Here is a 22,456-nt window from a genome sequence, read left to right on the forward strand (position 1 = left end):
GGACCTTGCACTTCAGTTGGTTCTTTAAGAATGTCCACGGTGGTACTTAGGTGGGTGTTTGACTGAATAGCCAATCAAGAACAATCTTGGGGGACGGTCAAGAATTCTGCCTGTCACTGATAATTAGATAAAGGAAGAAATGGAAAGCTCTTCAGGTCAATCCTGACATCTTAACAAGTGCTGCGTACTATCACCAAGGAGTAACCACCACAAACGCAGCTCTGAAGCTGGTGCCTGCGGCTCGCATGAGTGTTGCCTTTTAGAAATCAAAGGAATATGGTGTGATGTGTGCTCAGTTCACACATGTTGTATAATCTATTGTGTAAAAGAGCCTGAGATTTTTGTTTTTGTGTTTCCGCAGTGGTTCCCTAAGGCGGCGACCGTTTCTGACTCTTCTTGGGAGACCGCTATGGCGTTCCCTCACCTACAACAGCCCAGCTTCCTCCTGGTAGGTGTCAGCTGCCTTAGCAAATGTCAGTAGTGATAGTTCTCTGGGGACTCTGAGGGACTTCTTTCCACTGATGGAAGGACTCATTTTTAGGGGACAGGGTCTTTGTATGAATCCGTGCTGCCTGCCCTCTGCCTCTGTTTTTTGAGACAAGAGTCTGTATGTGTAGCTCTGGCTGTCCTGGAACTCACTCTATAGACTAGACTGGCTTTGAACTCTGAGCGATCCGTCTGCCTCTGCTTCTGCTTCCCAAGTGCTGGGATTAAAGGTGTGCGCCACCATTCCTGGCTGTGCAGGCCTCTTGAATGCTAGTCTGGCCTATCCTGGTTCCCCAGGTGTCTGATTGTTGTGGACATGTGTCACCATACTCAGCTGATTTGAAAAACACCAGAATTGGCATTGGAATATGTAGTATGCCTTCTAGTGCAGGGTGTCAGGTGCATTAAATCTCCAAGATCTAATTTTCTCATTTACCAAGCTAGTTGATTCAGCCAGTACTAGGGATGCTAAGACTGCAAGGTCATTAAGAGTTTGAGGCTGGAGCTGGGTGTGGTGGTGCACACCTTTAATCCCAGCACTTGGGAAGCAGAGGCAAGCAGATCTCTGTGAGTTCAAGGCCAGCCTGGTCTACAAAGCAAGTCTAGGACAGCCAAGGCTACACAGAGAAATCCTGTCTAGAAAAAGCAAAAAACAAAGAGTTTGAGGCCAGCCTGTATTCCAAGTTAGCCAGAGCTACACAAGGAAACTTCGTCTGAAAACAGAAACAAAACAAGAGGTGATTCAGATGTTATGTTCCTTAGTTCCCAGAGTAAGAAGAATTTATATCAGATCATGATACATAAGCTCTCTATATGTGTTAAGGGTTCTAATAATTATAACTGTTACCAGTTATAAACAGAGGGGCCCTGCTGCCTGCTGGGCCTTTATTTTAGTATCAGAACATGAAGCTGGGAAAACAGAGTGTGAGGTGGAGACGAGTGAGGAAGATTCTCCATTTCAGTTGCCAGAAGTTACAGTTTATAGGCTTTTTTGTTGTTGTTGTTCTTGTTTTTTTGTTTTTGTTTTTGTTTTTCAAGACAGGGTTTCTCTGTGTAGCCTTGGTTGTCTTGGACTCTCTGAAGACCAGGCTGGCCTCCAACTCACAGAGATCTGCCTGTCTCTGCCTCCGTTCTGCTGGGATTAAAGGTGTGAGCCACCTTACCCAGCTTTTTTTTTTTTTTTTTTTTTTTTTTTAAATATGTCTTAGTGTACCCAGCTGGCTTGACCCGTGGCCTGAACTGTCAGATTTGCCTCTCTGAGACAGGCCCTGTGCAATCCCTTGGTCAGAGCATTAGAGTCCTCAGTCCCAGCCTGCTTGTTGAAAGTCTGTCACCTCCTGGTCTTGGTCTGTCTACCCAAGGCCATCTCTCCATGGAGTTGGTGTGTTAACCCACATCCTAGAACCTGGGTAGATCCCCTTGGTTTCTGTCCTGAATTTGTTTGTTTGTTTTTTTGAGACAGGGTTTCTCTGCGCAGCTCTACTTGTCATAGAACTTACTCTGTAGACCAGGCTGGCCTCATAGAGACCCACTAGCCTCTGCCTCCCGAGTGCTGACATCGAAGGTGTGCGCCACCACACCCAGCTCTGTCCTGAATGTTCTTCTGGTTTATTCGTTGTCTCGATTAATATTGAGTTGGCTCGGGCTGTCTATAGTTTCAGACTACCTTATTTTTTGTGATAAAAAAAAAAAAAAAAAAAAAAAGATTTGAGCCGGGCGTGGTGGCGCACGCCTTTAATCCCAGCACTGGGAGGCAGAGGCAGGCGGATCGCTGTGAGTTCGAGGCCAGCCTGGTCTACAGAGTGAGTCCAGGACAGCCAAGGCTACACAGAGAAACCCTGTCTTGAAAACAAACAAAAAAACAAAACAAAACAAAAAAGATTTGTTTTTGGAGTTTATAATATAATTATATCATTTCCCACTTCCTTTTTTCCAAATACCTCCAAACTGCACTGTTTTTAAGGTAGTGGTTGCAGTAAGTTGCTGTCCACTAGTTATGAGAAAAGAGGTGTTCTTGCACTGTTCTTATTTTTGGTCAATTCTCACTGATGATCACGATGGTGCAATCGTGGGTGGTTGAGGAGGTGGGAAGCTTGCACCTCCTGTGTGTAAACCCAGTGTTTGTGTCCTGAGTAAGGGCTCCCATACAACAGGGGTCCCATCCTGACTGTGGGGCTGATCCTAACGCTCACCTCCTATTTGTGCTTCAGTGGGAGTCAGTTTCCTTTTGATGATGCAGCACTTTGAGGTAACAGGATGCCCAAGTGAGAGCACCTGAGAACCTGTGCCCTGACAGTGGTGGAGGTGTAGCTTCCCTCCTCCAGCCCTGGGCACATGCGTATGTGCTGGATTCATGCACCACGCTGGGTATTTCTGTTGCTTCTGGTTGTCTTTTGACTAGACACAGACTATGTGCAGACACTGCAGCAAGGCTGTTCATGTTCTTCCACATTGTCTTCTAGGCTAGCCTGAAAGCTGATGCTGTAAATAAGCCCTTTGCACAGCGTTGCCAAGACTTGGTCAAAGTCATTGAGGATTTTCCAGCCAAGGTACAGTTTTGCCTGGGTATTTCCTATCATTCTTAATGTATCTGTAGTAGGTAGATGCCAGAAATGCTAGAAACACCTACAACTCAGAGGACAGCCTCCTGCAATAAAAGAGTATCCAGCCAAAAAGCCTGGCATAGTAATGGATCCTGTAGTCCCAGCACTTAGAAGGGAGATGAGGAATTTAAGGCCAGACTCTACAGCAAGGTCAAGACCCCTTGTGTTGTGTGAGACCTTGTCTCAAAACAACAGAGTATTCAGCCCCAAATATCCATGGTGCCAAGATTGAGAGCCTCTGCTATAAATACTTTGAGATTATTTAATACGCACTTGGGATTGTTGAGCCAAGAAATTGGCCTGGACGATGAATTAATATGCTGTTATGGGGCTGGAGAGATGGCTCAGAGGTTAAGAGTACTGTTTGCTCATCCAGAGGTGCTGATTTCAATTCCCAGCAACCATATGGTGGCTCACAGCCATCTAAAATGAGACCTGGCGTGCAGGCAGAATACTTGTACACAATAGAGAAATAAATAAATCTTCTTTTAAAAGATGCTGTTATGTTTTGGTGATCTGATTTTGAAAATTTTAATAGATGTCTGTTAAGACAGGGATTTGAGGGAGTGGTGTTGTGGGGGGATTACATGTATTTGTATAATATATATGTGTATGAATACACACATATACATACATACATGTGTGTGTATATACATATATGTAGGCAGATATACTTGTTTGTGTGGGTTCTTCGGTAGCCATCCACCTTGGTTTTGAGACAGTCTCACTGGGACCTGGGCCTTGCTGTTTAGACTAGGCTAGTTCTCCAGCAGACCCAGGGATGCTCTCTCTCTGCCTTTTCAGCACTGAGATTATAATTATAAGCATTTGCTACACACCTTTACTTTTGTATGGGTGTTGGGGATCAGACTCAAGTCTTCATGTCTGTGCAGCAAGCCCTTTGCTGACTGAGCTGTATGTCTACCTCATTAGAGGCTTGTTTGATGGTTGTTGTTGTCATCAGTGTTTTATTATACTGGGGACCAAACATCGGGCCTCATGCACGGTGTGCAAGTGCTCCATCACTGACCTACATCTCCAGCCCCTAAATGTTACACTTGCCTGAGCATGATGGCGACACTGGCAGCAGTCTCAGGAGCAGGGAGGCTACGGCAGGAGGATTTCTGTGAGCTGCAGGTCATCCTACTCCATAGCAAGGCTCTGTCCCAAAAAAGCAAAGCAAACCAAAGTGTGAACATTGGCGGAGGGGGTGAGGGAGATGGGAGAGATGGCTCAGTGATAAAGAACCCCAAGTCTAGTTTCCAGGACCAGTGTGAGGCAGCTCCTAGCCACCTGTAACCCCAGCTGCAGGATGTTTCACGCCTGCTTCTGGACTCCACAGTTTCTTAAGATATTTTAGTCAGAGGCTGACTTAACTGGCCCAGACACAAGGTTGGTGTGGTATATGATGGCAGTGGAAGAATTCATAGCCTTCGGAACAGAGCTTCCGTGGGTCTGTTTCAGAGCGACCTCAGCCGGGCAGTGCAGGCTGCCGACTGGAACAGCATCAGGGATGGGCCCCGGTCTTCAGCGAGCATTCCAGCTGCCTTACCGTGTGCTGTTTCAGGAACTGCATGCCATCTTCCCGTGGCTGGTGGAGAGCATCTTTGGCAGCCTGGATGGGGTCCTTGTTGGTTGGAATCTCCGATGCCTACAGGGGCGTGTGAACCCTGTGGAGTACAGCATAGCCATGGAGTTTCTAGACCCGAGGTACGTAGGTTTACTACTTGAGAAGGACCGAGTGCTCCCCATGGCGACATTCTCCTTCCTCTTTCCATTTTTTGTTCAGTGGCCCAATGATGAAGTTGGTTTATAAGCTGCAAGCTGAGGACTATAGCTTTGACTTTCCTGTCTCCTGCCTTCCTGTAAGTAAGCTGTGGTGGTAAGTAGCACTGGGGGGTGGAGGCCCCGATTAGAAGCTCCAATGGTAACATTTAATAAAGTTCATCACACGTTGCTGGTGGAGACTGTGCCCTAAGTGAACGCATTGCTCTGCCTGTCTGAGTCTCCAGACCTTCTGGGCAAGTTGGAGTGTGACGCTCAGGAGGAGGTAGGACTCAAAGCACGCAGCTCTTACCCTTGTGTGCAGGAAGCTTTATGAGGAGTAGAGGAAAAACTCTAACCCCATGCCTGCCCAGAGCATGGACACTGAGCCCATAAGGCAGGGTCTGTGTATTGGCATCTGCCTCAGCAGCCTCCCCCACAGCGCTGTAACACTTGGAGGTTACCGTGCTCCTGACTGCCCACCAACCCACGTCTCTTTGCAGGGCCCTGTGAAGGCATCCATTCAAGAGAACGTGCTCCCTGACAGTCCTCTGTACCACAACAAGGTCCAGGTTCCCCCCACCGGAGGCCTTGGCCTGAACCTGGCGCTCAGTATCCTTTGGTGGCCTAAGGTGTGGGAGGCTGTGGGTGGCCAGCATGCTGAGGAAGGTGACCCACTGCCTCTGCATTTGGCCTTTGACACGCTCGTCAGATCCTTTCGAATACTATATGTTCTTCTTTGCTTTGAGCCTCATCTCTCAAAAGGTACAGAAGAGATGCCTGAGTGCAGCTGGTCCAGATCCCAGTGCAGGGCTGGGCTGGGCCCAGGGGTCCCTGTGATCGCCAGTGCACAGGGTGCTGATAGCAGTTTTGGTTTTCCAGCCGATGCCCGGGACCCTCCATGTTCGTACTTCAGACTGTGCCTATTTCATCCTGGTGGACAGGTACCTGTCGTGGTTCTTGCCCACTGAAGGCAGCGTGCCTCCACCACTCTCCTCCAGTCCAGGGGGGTCGAGCCCCTCACCAGCCCCCAGGTAAGGCTGCCTTCACTATTGACACCTAGTTCTTCTACAGGGAGTGGCCTCATTTATAGCATTGCCCAGCATTGTCCAGTTAAGAATTGCTATCTATGTCTATGTTTCCTCATCCTTTCTGGGGCCCAATTCTCAACTTCTCTTGCCAGCAGATAGGAGGGAGTAAGACTTGTCTCTGTCCTTACTACAGATGGGGGTCTGCATCCTACCAAAGCAAGGAGTAGAGGGGAGGAGAGGGACGAGCACAGAAATCAGTGGGCCAAAGGGCGGAGCCTGGCTGCAAAGCCTTTTGAGCCAGGCCACACCAGCTAGGCTTGACACTGTTGGAGTGGAGGTGTGCTACAGCTGCAGCCTGAGAGCGGCTCAGGGTTTTGGTGGGCCCTTAGTCCAGAGCATCAGTCCATTGCTCTTAGGAACCCTTCTGTCCCAGCAGGAGGTGTCTGAGCTCCTCTGCTCCCTCCCTGACCTCACTGCTGACTGCCTGCTCTAGGCTGTAGGCAAGGATTGATGCAGATTTCTGGTCCAGCCCATGTCTACTGGTGTGTGCTTACCAGGCCACACCTTCATCTAAAACTCACCACGTGGCAGGTGCCCTCAAAATATGGAGGTAGAGCTGTGAGGTGAAGCTGCTGAGGTGGTCATGGCTGGTGACCCGACCTGGATACCTTAGTAGTGCTGCAGCTGAGGAGGAGGGTGTGGAGGCCCAGTGCCTTCCTACCTCTCCAAAGTCAGAGTTGAGGTTCTGCATGCACTCAGCACTCAGGAGGCAGAGGCAGGCAGATCCCTGTGAGTTGGAGGCCAGCCTGGTCTACAAAGCAAGCTCCAGTATAGCTAGGGCTACACAGAGAAACCCTGCCAAGAAAAAAAAAAAAAAAAAAAAAAAGGACTACGAGCAAAGCAATGTGTGAGGGAAGATTTTATTTCATCTCCATCACTGAGGGAAATCAAGGCAGAATCCATTGAGGAACTTTTTTTACTGGCAGACTTGCTATAGGCAGTTTTGTTGGGGGCATTTTTTCAGGTGAGGTTCCTCCCAGATAACTCTAGCTTGTGTCAGGTTGACAGAAAACCAATTAGGACAGAAACCATCTCTGTAGCCCTTTGGCCTTTCCTCGTCCTATACTCTTGACCCTGGCAGAGGCCCCCAGGTGTGTGTGGCAGGGTGGGTGCAGGCTCTCCCTTTGGTGGCTGAGTAAGCAGGGTCATGGCAGTGCTGTGAATGCCAGGTTCTTTCCAGTGTCCTGTCAGGTCTTTTCTGTCCTGTGCTCTGTCGGTGGCGACAGGTGCCTGTCACTGTGCTTCAGGACGCTGTCCAGGTGTCCTACTGTAAATCCAAGTTTGTGCTTTGTCCCTGCGTCTGGGACTTGATGGGGAGGAATGTCAAGTCATCGTTTATGTTAGCATCTCCTATTCTCAGTTACACTTATTAATAGAGCATGTGGTAAGTTGTGACTTGTGGTTTCATCCCTCTTACATTTGCTAAGTGACAGTCTGTGGTAAGCATGTATCAGTATAGACCTTGTGTCGCCGTGATTCGGCATGCTGTAGTTGACTGTTGTGTCATTGAGTTTGGTGTCAGCACAGGTCCCAACTGACTATTGTCTCTGTATCTCCTGTCAGAACGCCAGCCATGCCCTTTGCCTCCTATGGCCTCCACACTAGCCTCTTGAAGCGACACATCTCTCATCAGACATCTGTGAACGCAGACCCTGCGTCCCATGAGATCTGGCGGTCAGAAACTCTCCTTCAGGTAAGAAGAAGGGAGGCCAGTGCCCACTTCCATTTCAAAACAAACTGCTTAGCTACCTTCTACCCTGAGGGGTAGAATCCCAAAGATGCCTAGTCTGTCGGGGCCTGGGTCTAAACAGCACTTTTTTTTTTCTTTTTCTTTTTTTCTTTTTTCTTTTTTGGTTTTTTCGAGACAGGGTTTCTCTGTGTAGCCTTGGCCATCCTGGACTCACTTTGTAGACCAGACTAGCCTCGAACTCACAGCGATCCACCTGCCTCTGCCTCCCGAGTGCTGGGATTAAAGGCGTGCGCCACCACGCCCTGCCTTAAACAGCATTTTCTTGCTGTGGCATTTAGAAAGCAGATGAAGAGAAGCTGATACCCTCCTATAAGCTAAATGTTGTAGACAGTCTTTTCTGCTCCAGATTTCCCTGTCCACAGTATTTTTCTCACAAGGATCTATTCATCCACAGTGTTCTAGTTTCCAACAGATCCATCCATGTACATGTTCCATGTTTTCTGCCTGTGGCCTAGAACATAGTGTCCATGTATCTCAGCCTCCTATGTGCACCTTGGCCATTTTCAAGGGTATTAAGTACGTTTGGTGGTTGTGTATGCGACACACTTTTACAATTTTTATTTATGTGCTTGTGTGTGCCTGTGTGAGTGTGTATGTACCACATGCATGCAGTTACCTGCAGCAGCCAGGAGAGGGCATCAAATTCCTTGGAACTAAAGTTACAGAGGGTTGTAATCCACTATGTGGGTGCTGGGAACTGAGCCACAGCAAGAGTAGCAAGTGCTCTTAACTGCCGAGCCCCTCCAAATTGCATTAAACATATGACTTTTATTAATTCTTTGAGAATTCCATTGATGCACACAGTGTATTTGGACACTCGCAGATCCACTCCCCATTTCCTACCCCTTACAGCCTCCCGGTTGCTCGTCTTTTCCTTTCCTTTCCTTTCCTAGAACAACCCCCATCTCAGCCCCCTCCCTCAGCGTACATGCTCATGGAAGTCACCAGCTGTTGGTAGCTCTTTAGTTAGGGCAGGAGCCTGTGGGTTCCTTCCTCTTTCCGTGCTAGAATGTTGACTGGCCGTGTACAGGTCTTGTTTAGGTAACCACTGCAGCGGTGAACTTAGAGTGTAGTGATCTTGTCATGTCCCGAAGACACTGGACTCCAGTTTTTCCTGACCTTCGCTCTTATAACCCTTTAGCCCCTATTCCACAGGGAAGAGTAAACCCACATTAATCTTCTAGAGGATTTATCTAAATTACCTAGATTATTTTTGTGACTGGTTTGCGTAATTTAGTGTAATGTCCTCAGAAGCTCTAGAGCTGCAGTTATAGACAGGTGTTATTGGGAATTGAACCATGGTCCTCTAGAAGAACAGCCAGTGCTCTTTAACTGCTGAGCCATCTCTCCAGCCCCAAATCTCATTTTTAATGGTCAAGTAGTAAGTACTCTGTTGTATGGCTGTATCCATTCATCTGCCTGTGCACATTGGGTTCTGTCTTCTACTTGTCAGCTGTTGGGACTATTAGCCTGCTATGTTGATGATGTGCGTGTACCTGCTTTTAGATTTATTTAGCTTTACTTTTATTTATGTTTATATGTGTGTGTATGTGCCATGTGACCACAGAGGACAGAAGAGTTTTGGATCTAAACTGCCTGAGTGGGTGCTGGGAACTTAACTGAACCAAAGTCCTATAGAAGAGCAGCAAGTGCTCATAACCGAAGCAGTCTCTCCGGCCCCCGGCTTTTAGATCTTTGGGATATAATGTATCTAAAAATAGCATTGTAAAATCACACGAATATTCTGCTTAAGACTGTTTTCTGTTTTATAGTCCCCTCCAATAGAGTACATGGGTGCCATTGTATACGTGGGAAATCAGTATCATGTTATTTAAGTGTATGGATGTTTTTTTCTTCATGTATGTCTGCACCATGTTCACTCAGAAGGGGGCAGCAGTGGTTACAGGTGATTGTAAGCCATCGTGTGGTGCTGGGAACTGAGTAGCTATCGTAACTGCTGTACCTACTCACTGGGCATGAAGTAGTACCGTTTTGGTTTACATTTCCCCTATGATTAGCAATGTTGACAATCTTTGTGTTTTATTGGCTTTTTAAATATCTCATTTGGAAGCCGGGCGTGGTGGCGCACGCCTTTAGTCCCAGCACTCGGGAGGCAGAGGCAGGCGGATCACTGTGAGTTCGAGGCCAGCCTGGTCTACAAAGTGAGTCCAGGATGGCCAAGGCTACACAGAGAAACCTTGTCTCGAAAAACAAAACAAAACAAAACAAAAATCTCATTTGGAGCATTTTTTTAGATTTATTTTACTTGTTATTGTTGTTTTCGGTTTTTGGTTTTTCGAGACAGAGTTTCTCTGTGTAGCTTTGGCTGTCGTGGACTCGCTTTGTAGACCAGGCTGGCCTCGAACTTACAGAGATCCGCCTGCCTCTGTCTCCCAAGTGCTGGGACTAAAGGCATGCGCCATGCTGTTTTACTTGTCATGTATACCATGCGCTGTCTGTTATGTATACAGTGCTACACCTGCATGCCAGAAGAGGTCACATTATAGATGAGTGTGAGCCACCATGTGATGGTTAGGATCTCTTCTGAGACATCTCTCCAGCCCAGGAGAATTGTTTTTTTGAGATATTTGTACATTTTAAAAATGTAGATCTTGGGTGTTCAATGTTTTGGGTTTTCCCCCCACCACAACCAGCCTTAGGGGCTCTGTTTGTTTTTAAGGCAGGGTCTTGCTATGTAGCTCTGGCTAGCCTGGTACTTGCTATATAGACCAGGCAGACCTTGAACTTAAAGAGATCTGTCTGCCTGCTTGTCTCTTGAGTGCTGAGATGCATGTCATCATACCCAGCCTTATTTTTTGTTTGTTTTTGGCACAAGGTTGAGTTTTTTGGTTTGGGGGTTTTTTTTGTTTTGTTTGGTTTGGTTTGGTTTTTTGTTTGTTTTGGAGACAGGGTTTCTCTGTGTAGCCTTGGCTGTCCTGGACTCACTTTGTAGACCAGGCTGGCCTTGAACTCACAAAGATCCACCTGCCTCTGCCTCCCAAGTTCTGGGATTAAAGGCATGTGCCACCACGCCCGGCAAGGTTGAGTTTTTTAATTTATATAGTCTACATAGAAATTCCTTATTAGATACAGGGTGGAGATGTTTCAAGTATTTTTTCCTATTCTGTAGCTTGCTTTCACTCTAGTAAAAGTGCCTTTGTTAAGCCAGGCAGGCAGTGGTGGTGCACACCTTTAATCCCAGCACTCAGTAGGCAGAGGCAGGTGGATCACTATGAGTTCCAGGCCAGTCTGGTCTACAAAGTGAGTCTAGGACAGCCAAGGCTACACAGAGAAACCCTGTCTCAAAAAACAAAACAAAACAAAGTGCCTTTGTTGCACAAAAACTTTGTTTTTGATGACATCCCTGTTGTCTTTTTTTAAAAATTTGGTGTCACTTCAAAGAAGTTCTGGCTCCACCCCATATTTTCTTGAAATTTGTGGTTTTAGCTCTTGTCACCATTCCACTTTGCATTAATTCTAGTGTGCGGGACCAAGTACTTTGCAGCTTTCTTCTTTAGCCTGTGAGCAGCCTGTTTCCAGCACCATCTGTTGGAAAGCCTTCTTTACCATTAAATGATATAGCACCCTGTCGACCATTTTCTCAGTTAATGTCCTTTTGCAGGTTTTTGTTGAAATGTGGCTTCATCATTATTCCCTGGAGATGTACCAAAAAATGCAGTCCCCTCATGCCAAGGTATGTTTTTGCGGTCACTGCTGCGTCTCCTGCCTCATGCCCTGGCAGCCTGCTCTATCTTGTCCTCGGCATGGCTCATTTGTCTCAGCTTGGATGGAGGGAAGCAGCAGCCCATTGGTCACCCTTCACTCAGATGCTGTGTGGAAGAGGTGGGGTCTGCCCTGGCTGGGGTCCTCCCTGGGCAGCTCCACAGCCCCTTCCCTCCACTGGGAAGGGCACAGGTCTGATGCGCTCAGTCTTCTGGGACAGGGAACGCTGTGGTCCCTTTGGGATCCGTGTCTAGTTTCTCCACTGCATTAGCAGTGCCTGGATACTTTCAGTGGCCCTGAGCAGGCCCTGCATGCTGTGGTGACCTTATACCTCTTTGGCCTGCTTGCTGCTCTGAATTGTAAAGCACCAGCAAGTGGCCATTTGTGGTGTGTGGGCTCTGGGACCCTCCTGCATGTGGCCCAGGCTCCTCCTCCTTCCTCTCTTCCTCAGCCTTTCCCTTGCCTTCCTCCCTGGGTAGCACACTCATTTGTAGAGATGTAGAGATGGCAGAGTCCCTGGAACTTCCTGGTGGTGGTGTCCCTTCGGCAAGTACTCTAGTGGGCTAGCCAGAGTAAAACAGTTCTGTTCGTTTAGTGGGTGGCCTGGAGGGTATTGAGAGTCCCGGAATCATGCACAGGCAGCACACCACACACAGCGCGGCTCGCATCCCTTGTTTGTCGACTTGTCTTGTCACTGCTGGGTGGATCCCTGAGCATTTGCTTTAGCATGAAGTGTGTGTGAATGGTGCTCTTCACATTGAGAAGTGCATCTTGTGACTCAGCAGTGAGCCCTGGGTTCCACTCCTGCAGAGCTCCTGTAGCTAGTTCTGTGACTCTAATATTCTGCTGTGTTGCTGGGTGCGGTGGCACACGCCTGTAATCCTAGCACCACTCCAGGAGGCAAGGGCAGGCAGATCAATGTGAGTTCAAGGCCAGCCTGATCGACACAGAGAGTCCAGGACAGCCAGGGCTCCACAGAAAAACAGTCTCAAAAAACAAAAGAGAACAAAACAAAATATTCTGCTATGTTGAAGATGGAGAGTCTCTCCTACTACTCTCAGAGTGCAGAGTCCCCCAAGTCTCCAATCATGGCATCCCATTGGAGAAGGAGGGCAGGGAAAGGCTGAAGCTTCCTCCTGGGCCTTGTGCACCGCAGAGCCTGTGACACTCTTTCTGCTTCCAGCCAGACTCGCTCATGCTCTAGGTTAGCCCATGGAAGGTGGGACTAGGCTTCCCCAGGCTCCAGGGCACCCAGGCTGGCTCAGCCTTGTTCACATAGCTTGGCCTTGCTAAGGCAACCTTGCTTTGCATCTTCCTGTTGTGCCTGCTGTCTTTCCAGTGAGTAGAAAGGCCCTTCTGGACTGTCCCCTCTGAAGACTGTGTCTTCTGTACTGAGAGGGCAGGGTCAGTGGCTGTCTCTGTGAGGAAGGAGGTACTGCCCTCTTGTCCCCACAGCTGCTTCCTCTTGGCCAGTCCTCGGGTGGGTAAGATGTGCTGGGAAGGTTGGTGCTTGCTGGCCAGGCTCTGGACTGTTCTGCCTTCTACTGAGACAGAACAGAAAACTCAAAGCTTCCAACGGCTGCCCCTCCTCCACAGTCCATCCTGCTCCTGGGACCTGTACTGTACCTTCCTGAAAACCTTTCCAATACTCACCAAACCCTGACTGCTACATGCACAAAATTTGGTGCCTGAGATTCCACTCTGATGAGACCAGGTCCAGAGTACAAGTTCACGGCTAGCGCCTAGGAGCAGTGTGGGTGTGGCCTGTAGGCGCCTGGGAGCCCTGTGTTCCTCCATGAGGGAGCCCGGTTCCTCTAAGCTGTGTTGCTGAGCCTGGGCCTGGCACAAAGGAAGCCTGTGTGGAAGCGCCTCTGCCCCAGCATGCTGTTGGTGGGCATGCTGGTAGGGCTTGGCCTCTGTGAGGAAGGAGTGCTTTAGGGTAGAGGATGCTTGAGTGGACCCAGGAGGCTTGCTGGCTTGGCTGTTAGCTCTGTTGCCCTGGGCTGCCCCAGCCTCTAGCGATGTGACCGGCAGTTTCTTGAGCGCTCCTTCCCTTGGGAGCCCTGTGTGCTGAGAGTCAGTAAGACAGGCTATGTTCCCAGTGTAGGGCAGAGGGCAGCCTGCTGGGACGAGCCTGGGCCTGGCGCTCCTCAGGTCTGGGAGGGTCACTCATGGCAGGGTGTTTGTGGTTTTGAATACATGAAAACTAATTATTTTATAGACTCACCCACCGGTTTGCTCAATATATTCTCTTCCCCTTTCTTGGTACTGGGGGCTGAACCTAGGGCCTCACACATGCTAGGCAAGCTCTTTATCATTGAGCTGTATTTGATTTAAAAAAAAAAAAATTGGTAAAATCCTTTTCGAATCAACTGTGGAAGTCTCTCAGGACTCCCTCATTCAGTGTCTGGGGGACAGCCGCAGACTGTTCCCTGGTGTCCCCAAGTCCTTGCATCATTAATTCCCTTGTGTAAAATGCTCTTGCACAGGATGACCCTGTCCTGCTTTAGGGCTTCTCCTACCTGTGCCTGAAGCCTGGCACTCCAGAGGCTATGGCAGAGGAATTACAAATTCCATGGCCACAAAGGCTGCATTATGACACCCTGTCTCAAAACAAAACCCAAATATTGACGCTTACTCAGACCCATGCGTTCAGGACAGACGCCTTTCTAAACTTACATTAGGCCCATGTACACGGAAGGCCAGCTGCACACCACACCTAAGCACGCACCATCATCCTAGGCACAGTGTTATACTTCTGAAAAACTGGGCAGACATCAGAGTGGCTGAGGCCTTCAGCCCCAGCAACCCAGGCCCAGGTGATGGGTCTGGTGAGGGCTGGGCAGCCGTGCAGTTGCTCGGGAGGGTCCTTCTGTCTCAGCTGGGGCTTGCCTGGGGACCCAGGGCTGCTGGGCAGCGTGTGGTGGTTATTGTCACTGATGAACTTTTGTTCTTGTTTTTTGTTTTTTCTCCTTTGTTCTTTCTCTTGGGCTCCTGTTTTCTCTCCCCCACCTTCCTTCTCCTTCCCTACCCTGTGTGTCCTCTGGTCTGCCTCTTGGCCTTTGTTGTCTCTCAGTTGGAGGTTCTACACTACCGACTCAATGTGTCCAGCGCCCTCCACAGCCCTGCCCAACCCAGCCTCCAGGCCCTCCACGCCTATCAAGTACTGGCCTTTTCTTCCCTTCCCCTGCCCCAAGGTGGGCGCAGAGAGTGTGTGTGTGTGTGTGTGTGTGTGTTGGTACAGTGCCAGAGTAAGGATCACCCAGAAGCCTGCGAGGCCCGAGCACACGAGCCCTATGTGCTGGAGGCAGGCCTTCAGTTTGTCTTGCCCTTCAGGCTCGCAGGCTAGCTTGGTTCTACTGTATGGCCATGTGGCTATGTGAGGCACACAGCCTGGCTGCCCACAGGTTATAGGATCTTCCTCCTAAGCCCCAAGCTTGCAGAGCTGTCTCCGCTTCTCTGGTTTTGTGAGGGAGCCTTGTAGTGATCTGGCTTACCCTCACGATTCAGAGGACGTGTATGAGATGTGCCCTGTGCAGCGTTGTTACCCAGCCTGAAGAGGGCAGGGAGAACATCCAGGGTCCCCAGAGCCCTTAGGGCCATCCTTTCTTCTGCTGAGTTCAGCCACTTACAGACTCCTTCAGAGGCAAATGAAAGCAAGTGGTGACTTCATGGAGATTGCTGCCTGTTAAGGCAGAAATGACCACTGTGTGAACTGATCCGAGGTCAGTAGAGTGGAGTTCAGACCTCAGGTATTTGGGGAATGGATGTGGCTGACGTGTGAGAAGCCGTGGGAATGTGGAGATGTGCTTCCAAACTGGGCTCTATGTGATTTACCCTGGGGAAGAATTTGAGCAAAGATGAGAAAACAGTGCGTGCTGCTTGCTGGCCTGGGGTAATAAGTGTTTCTCACAGTGGGGTGCCTGCTAGGAAGCTGCAGCTAGAGTGGAGTCCGGGGGAGGGCAAAGCAGTCTCTTGGGTGGAACCCTGGGAAGATGACCTGGGAGGCTGGGCACAGTGGGAAAAGCTATGGGCTTTGGGGGAGCACATCCTTTTGTCATTACACAGTGCAGGTGGCACTGGGGACGTGGATAATAATACCCTCTAGCATGTAAGCCTCCACCCAACACCGGGGGAGAGGGAGAAGGTTGCTAGGGCATTTGTATAACTGAGCAGTGTGGCCAGGGCTGGCCATCGGGAACCTTCTAGAGAGCTGGGTAAGCTGCAGCAGTGCGTGCTGCTGGGGAGGTACGGCTCCTGGGCTTTTGATGTCACTGCTCAGAGTGGCAGGCCAGCTGCCAGGAGAGGAGACTATGAGTGGAGCTAGCCTGGCCTGATGGTCTGTCCTACGGATTATTCCATGTGCCGGTTGTATGCTCAAGTCTATTTTCTCTTATTAAGTGTCCCAGCCTAGTCAATTAGAAAGACAAAAGTGTTCACTCAGTGCTAGTTCAGAGGGTGGAGGTGGGGTTGCATCTCACGCTGGCTTTGGTGCTAGTTGGCATCATGGCAGTAGATGGCATTGAGATGCTATGTGCTATTGAGACCAGAGTGGGTCAGCACTTGCTTATGAGAAGGCTGCAGGCAGGCTGCCAGTGTGAGCCACACAGTGCAACTGTCTCAAAAATCACAGGGCTGGGGCAGCTCCATGCCTGAGACCGTGCAAAACCTGCAAGGCCTAGGTTCAGTAGTCACTCTGGAGATGATCCATTAGCCCACTGGTCATATGAGATGGGATTGATCCCTCTCGAGGTCAGAGCCCTAATCAGAACCCTCTGGTCTTGAAGATCACCAGGCCCCACTCTTTGTATTGCACCATGGGAGTTAGGTTAGCTCTCCTGCTTCAGAGGACGTGGGCTTTGTTGCTGTGCCCTCCTTGTTCTTCCTCAGAAGCAACACAGAAAGCAACTTTCTTCCTGTTTGAGGCGGTCTTATTATGTAGCTGTGAGGTAGGTTGTGATGGCCCAGAACTTACGGCAGTCCCCTGTATTTGTCTCCCAAGCGCTAGGACTGCAGGCGTGTGCCACCAGGCCCAGCCATTGTGGAGGCATTTTCATGACAGGGAGGCCTAGAGCTTGTGTGTGGTCTCATGGATTCACGTGTGCTGCGGGGCCAGGCGCTCTGCCGGCTTAGGCCCATGAGTCATCAAAGCCCAAAGACTGTGGGGGCGGGATGTGCTTGATGGTACTTGCCTCCAGATGGCATCTATTCCCTGCCCAGCAAGCCACTCCAAGCACCACCTACACACATGCTCAACAACCCGCCCGAGAGCCAGTAAAAGGCTCCTTGTGGCTCAAAGAGCTTATGTCTGTGTTACGTACACAATTCACCTCACAAGCTTCAGACCCCTCCTGCCCTGAGGGCTTGAGCTGACTGGCAATGATGGAAGCCGCTCCCTGGCTTCCTCCAGGGTTGGGCCCCTAGTTGGCTGTGACCAGGACTGGCAGCTGGGAGGCCTGGGATTGCAGCTGGAGGAGGAGCTGAGGAGAAACACTCTGCTTGAGCCAGGTGAGCCCTGGTGAGCTCTTTGCACATGTTCAGAGGCAGGCAGATGGCCGTGGATGCGGATATCAGGCCGGCTAGTAGCCTGCCAGGTTGTCACTCTCGTGCAGCAGAAGGCTCAGTGTGGCCGGACGCCGCCTTGTGGGGTGTGAGGTGCTCTCTGGTGACTTGTCTGCTTTCACCAGCCTACCCAGGCCAAGCACAAGGCCATGAGCCTCCATGCTGTGAGCTGGCGTCAGTTCAGATCAGCAGTATGGGATGACCTGCCTGGCCTGGGGCCCGTCGCCTATGGGGCTGCGAAGCCGTTAGACATAGGCAGGGTGTGCTGTAGCTCTCATCTCCTCCCTAGGAGTCCTTCACGCCTACTGAGGAGCATGTGCTGGTGGTGCGCCTGCTGCTGAAGCACCTGCACGCCTTTGCCAACAGCCTGAAGCCAGACCAGGCGGCACCGTCTGCACACTCTCATGCCACCAGTCCCCTGGAGGAGTTCAAGCGGTGGGTGGAGGATGGCCAGGGCTTCTGGGCCTCTGTTTCCCTTATGCCCTCTGTGAGCTGTCCCTGTTGGCCTGTCTGAGGCCAGGGGGCTGGAGCTGCCTGGCTGCTTCTGCTCTAAAAGCCTTCCCTCTAGAGCCGTGCTCCCCGCCTTCCTAATGCTGTGTGGACCTGTTAACACGGTCCTCACGCTGGGCCGACCCCCAGCCGTAACTTCATAACTGATTCTGCTGCTGTAAGTACCTGATCTCGCAGCATATCTGGTGTGCGATCTCTGGTGGTTGAGACCTATGGGTTGAGAGCCACTGCGCCCTGTGCAGTGCCAAGAGCCGGCTGCACAGAGGTCACGGCCTTGCCCTTCTGTCTTGTCCCTTACCTCAGCCAGGAGGAAGGCTGGTGCCAGGGTCTGACTCCAAAGGCAGCTCATATGCTGTGTTCTTGCCCTCTTTGGTCTCTTCTGGAGGCCCAGGCTAGAAACACATCTTACCTCAGGGGCGTATGCTCAGTGTTCCCTGCTGGCAGAACAGACTCACACCAGGGCTGGCCCTGTGAGCAGGCACACGACCAAGCATGTGACAGTTGCTGGCCCTCTCATCCCCACAGGGCTGCAGTGCCTCGGTTTGTCCAGCAGAAGCTGTATGTCTTCCTGCAGCACTGTTTTGGCCACTGGCCTCTGGATGCGTCCTTCAGAGCTGTAAGCCATGCCCTCCCTATCGCCCTCTGTGCATGTTGTTGGCAGCCTGTGGGGTGGGCTGACGGGACAGGAGGGACTATCGTCCCAGGCCTTAGAGATGATGCCGTGGCTCTTGGCTCAGGGTACACAGCTGCCGTGGGCCTCCATAAGGGCAGGCACAAGGTCCTTGAGTTCCTGCAGGGTGGTCTTCGGAGGATGCAGGCAGAGCCGCTCGCTCACCAGCATTTACACTGAGGGCCAGGAAAGAGTCCAGAGCCCAACAGGGCACCAACAGGGCATTAGCCCTTCATCTGGGGCACAGATATTTTATGGATTGTGGTTGGAGCCAGGTCCAGAGCATCAAAGTGTGATCTGAAAGCCAAGTGCACCAGCCTGCAACCACAGCCCTTCAGGGCACATATGTCCCTCCTAGGTCCTGGAGATGTGGCTCAGCTACCTGCAGCCATGGAGGTATGCCCCCGAGAAGCAGGCTCAGGGCAGTGATTCCCAGCCACGATGTGTGTCGGAGAAATGGTGAGCACCCCCAGCCACCTGCCCCAGTGATGCCTTTGCCCCTCCGAGAAGACGCTGCCCGGAGGGACAGGTGCTGAGCTAGGCGTGGTACCACGGTTCAGGCCTCAAGGAATGAGCACACAGTGACCCTGGAGCCCCATCTCCTTGCTTTGGACTAGCCTGCCTCCATGGTCACCCCAAGGCCCCCATTTCATCCTCACAGCGCAGACTGACTACCATGTCCCCATCATCGTAGACTCCTCGTGGTCCTGGGGTCACTGTGACTGTTCCTTTCCTGGGTCCAGGCTCGCCCGTCACACCCTGTTCTAGCAGGCCTTGTTGTGTCTGCGGTCCCTTTGAGAAGGGCTGTGTGTTTGAGGCTCAGTCATACCAGAGGACTGAGGTGCTCTCCTCTCACCTGCGTAATGTCTGTGACTCCAGGAAGGTGTGCTGGAGGGAGTGAGGACCAGTGCAGGCCCTGCCTCCCACTAGAGGCCTACACCATGGTCTTACTCCAGCTGGCCCCCTCCTGCCACCTGTGTCCAGGGCACCCTTCATCCAGGAAAACCTGCTGATGTACACCAAGCTGCTGGTGAGCTTCCTGAACCGTGCCCTGCGCACAGACCTTGTCAGCCCCAAGAACGCGCTCATGGTATTCCGAGTGGCTAAGGTCTTTGCCCAGCCTAACCTGGCCGAGATGATCCAGAAAGGTGAGTCGTAAATCCTGGGCCAGTTCCTTAGCTGCTGAGACGTGGCCCATAGAGGACCCCAAGGATGTCCACTGTGGTGGGGAACAGGCTGCCTGGGGACTCTGCACACTGAAAGGGTGGCTAAAGCTCTTAGCTTGGTGAATGTTCCTGAGAGCTGGCAGCCAGGCGGTGGCTGTACTGAGCTCAGAGAGATGGGCAGCAGAGCTCTAAGCTGTAGCTCTCTCAGAACTGCTGTTTGTCCCTGTTGACTGATGGACAGCGGCAGACATGGGCGCTGCCACTGTGCCTGCCCTTGTCTACTGTAGGCGTTGCTGGGGTTCCTAAGCATTTAAAGCTGGGTCCCTGAGTTACCAGCCGCCTAAGATGGGCCTGCAGATGCAGCACTGCCACAGCTTTTCAGAATCCTGAGGAAAAGTGTAGAATGCTCCCCGGAGCACCTGGTGCCAAGCTCAGCTTGCATCTCCCTTCCTAGGTGAACAGCTGTTCCTGGAGCCCGAGCTCATCATCCCACACCGCCAGCATCGTCTCTTCACAGTCACCAGCAGCTTCCTGTCACCATGGCCCCCAGTTGTGACAGATGCCTCATTCAAGGTGAAGAGCCATGTCTACAGCCTGGAGGGCCAAGACTGCAAATACACCCCCATGTTTGGTCCTGAAGTCCGGACCCTGGTGAGTGGCCAAAGGTCCCTGGTGTGGGGCCCCTGAAGCTGTGAGGACCAGCGGGGCTGGGGAGGCAGGACGGCTGGTACTGAGTAGATGCTCTCAGCCCTGCCCTGCCTGGGAGTGGCTAGTTCTTTCTCATAATGAAGTTGTCCACCCCTTTTCCCTCTGGGTGGGCACTCCTAGAACTGTTTGCCAAGGGCCACCATGCCCCAAACGGCAGTGACACGACCTCCTTTGGTGACCCCTAGAACCTGTTTGCTGTGCCTATGCCTTCCTTGCAGGTCTTGCGCCTTGCTCAGCTTATCACACAGGCCAAACAGACTGCCAAGTCCATCTCTGATCAGTGTGTGGAGAGCCCGGCTGGGCGCTCCTTCCTGTCCTGGCTGGGCTTCGGCCCCACAGACCCAAGTAGCTGCTATCCGGCCAACGACCTGGACGAGATGGGTCAGGACAGCGTCCGCAAAACAGATGAGTACCTGGAGAAGGCCCTGGAGTACCTGCGCCAGATATTCCGGGTATGTCCACACTGTCCCCCTGAGGGGCTCACCAGCGGGCCGAGGCCCTCCCCTCCCTTCCCTTTGACATTGAAAGCAGGGGCCTCTCTCTCCAGCTCAGTGAAGCCCAGCTGGCCCAGCTCACCCACGCCCTGGGCAGTACACGGGACGAGCATGGGAAGCAGCAGCTCCCAGATTGCATCGTGGGGGAAGAAGGGCTTATACTCACACCCCTGGGCCGCTACCAGGTAAAGCGCGGCCGGCGCAAGGGGACATGTGATGGTCACTTGGCTCTCCCCCGCCCGTGTCGTCTGCAAAGGTGTGCTTTGGGAACTGTTCTCACTGTGTGTGTTTTCTAGATCATTAATGGTCTTCGGAGGTTTGAAATTGAGTACCAGGGGGACTTAGAGCTGCAGCCTATCCGGAGCTACGAAATCACTAGTCTGGTTCGAGCGCTCTTCCGGCTGTCCTCTGCCATCAACCGCAGAGTAAGTGAGCAGCATGGGCAGCTGGGATGCTTCTGGACAGAGGACTCCTGCGCTGGGTGGGGAGCGAGCCTCTGAGAGAGAGTCACCTGGTCCCAGAGGCCCCTGAAAGGGAGGGCACTCTACTGAGTCCTAGCTGTTTTGCAGTTTGCAGGCCAGATGGCAGCTCTGTGTTCCCGGAATGACTTCCTTGGCAGCTTCTGTCGCTACCACCTCACTGAGCCTGCCCTGAGCAACAGACACCTGCTGAGCCCCGTGGGGCGGAGACAGGCTGCCACTCCTGCCCGGGGCCCCAGGCTCAGCCTGCGCTTCCTGGGCAGTTACCGGACACTGCTCCTGCTCCTGACGGCCTTCTTTGTGGCCTCTCTGTTCTGCATTGGACCCCTGCCCTGCTCCTTGCTCCTGGTCCTAGGCTACCTCCTCTACGCCATAGCTATGACGCTGCTCACCGAGCGGGGGAAGCTGCACCAGCTCTGACCATCCTCTGGCCATCCTCTCCTGAGCAGACTTGTGCTTGATGCTCCCTTCTTGGGCCTGAGAGGCCCTGGGCAGTCGCTTCGAAGCCAGAAGGTCATCTTCAGAGTCCTTGGCAGCAGTGTCCCTGTGAAGGAAGGTTATTCATAAGAACACAGAGTAGGAGGAACGTGGTGCAGACGTGCGCAGGGCGGTGCCCGAGGGCCACGTCCTCACATGGAGCTGAGCTAGCGGTCAAGGCCTTCCTTACTACTGTGCTGGGCAGAGCTCAGAAACTAATGTGTCCACAGCAGGCTCTAGGCCTAGGCTCTGTGGGAGCTGACCCTGTGTAGGTCTCTGTGAGGTGGCAGAGTGGGTGTGATGTCCTCCCTCCCTGAAATAGCAGGGCAGCAGCTCAGTATCCACTCCAAAGAGAAGCAGAGTTGGTTAAGAGACTGAGAAAAGTCAGCTTTAAACATCAACTTTGCTCCCGCTTTTGGTCTTTGTTCTCCCAGCTAGTGAGCGCTAGACGACCCTCAGCACCAGACATGACAGGCAGGGTGCCATGCAGTCAGTGAGCATGTTACTTAGAGTAGGTCCCAGGCCCCACAGTACCTCATGGCAGGCCAGCCGTACACATGGCTGCCGGTCCTCAGCAGCAGGGGATGGAGTGGGGTCCTACCAGCTTCTGAGGACACAAAGCTCAGCAGCACTGGTTTTACCCGTAAAACCGTGGGCTTCGGGGGAAGGTCATACCTGCAGCAACATCTGTATGAAAACACCCAACGCCTTCAAGTCAGCGCTGAGAAACCAAATGCCTCATCTTCATCCTGCAGGTGACGCTGTGACAGCACCGTCTCCGTGGTGTTCTTAAACCAGTCCTTAGTTTTGGGTGTGTATAGCTGTTTTGAAGGGAAAAAAACAACTTTTTTTCAAGTTTTATCACTGGGCTTTGTATCTTGATGTAACTTCAGATTACATCATGGGACCCGTGGCCAAAAGTCACCCCACAACGTAACTGACCAAGGCTCCGAATAAACCATTCTCGCTTCGG

At 51.6% G+C, this 22,456-nt stretch overlaps 1 protein-coding gene across 2 annotated transcripts; it reads left to right on the top strand.

Annotated features, from left to right (window-relative positions):
- The first annotated feature begins 317 nt into the window (after positions 1–317).
- On the top strand, positions 318–21,620 carry Smpd4 (sphingomyelin phosphodiesterase 4). Of its 2 annotated transcripts, XM_051150630.1 has the most exons (19): positions 318–448; positions 2,949–3,035; positions 4,657–4,799; positions 4,879–4,954; positions 5,357–5,465; positions 5,566–5,618; positions 5,736–5,887; positions 7,508–7,637; positions 11,317–11,388; positions 14,494–14,580; positions 17,269–17,414; positions 18,015–18,105; positions 18,518–18,618; positions 19,144–19,307; positions 19,780–19,976; positions 20,252–20,485; positions 20,581–20,712; positions 20,824–20,952; positions 21,097–21,620. In XM_051150630.1, exons 1-19 carry the CDS (start codon positions 410–412, stop codon positions 21,424–21,426), a joined length of 2,472 nt encoding a protein of 823 aa, XP_051006587.1. In that variant the 5' UTR covers positions 318–409; the 3' UTR covers positions 21,427–21,620. The 2 variants fall into 2 exon arrangements, with proteins under 2 accessions (XP_051006587.1, XP_051006588.1); XM_051150631.1 differs by lacking the exon at positions 14,494–14,580 and having other exon boundaries at positions 319–448.
- Positions 21,621–22,456: the final 836 nt, after the last annotated feature.

The sequence above is a fragment of the Acomys russatus genome, chromosome 8 (genome assembly GCF_903995435.1).
Source record: "Acomys russatus chromosome 8, mAcoRus1.1, whole genome shotgun sequence".
NCBI lineage: Eukaryota > Metazoa > Chordata > Mammalia > Rodentia > Muridae > Acomys > Acomys russatus.

Bases quoted from the DNA above. Each gene is read 5' to 3' on its own strand.
- Smpd4 (XM_051150630.1), top strand. From the start codon at position 410: ATGGCGTTCCCTCACCTACAACAGCCCAGCTTCCTCCTG. The intron at 5,466-5,565 runs GTATCCTTTGGT...CACGCTCGTCAG, and splicing joins TGGCCTGAACCTGGCGCTCA to ATCCTTTCGAATACTATATG. The intron at 11,389-14,493 runs GTATGTTTTTGC...GTTGTCTCTCAG, and splicing joins TGCAGTCCCCTCATGCCAAG to TTGGAGGTTCTACACTACCG.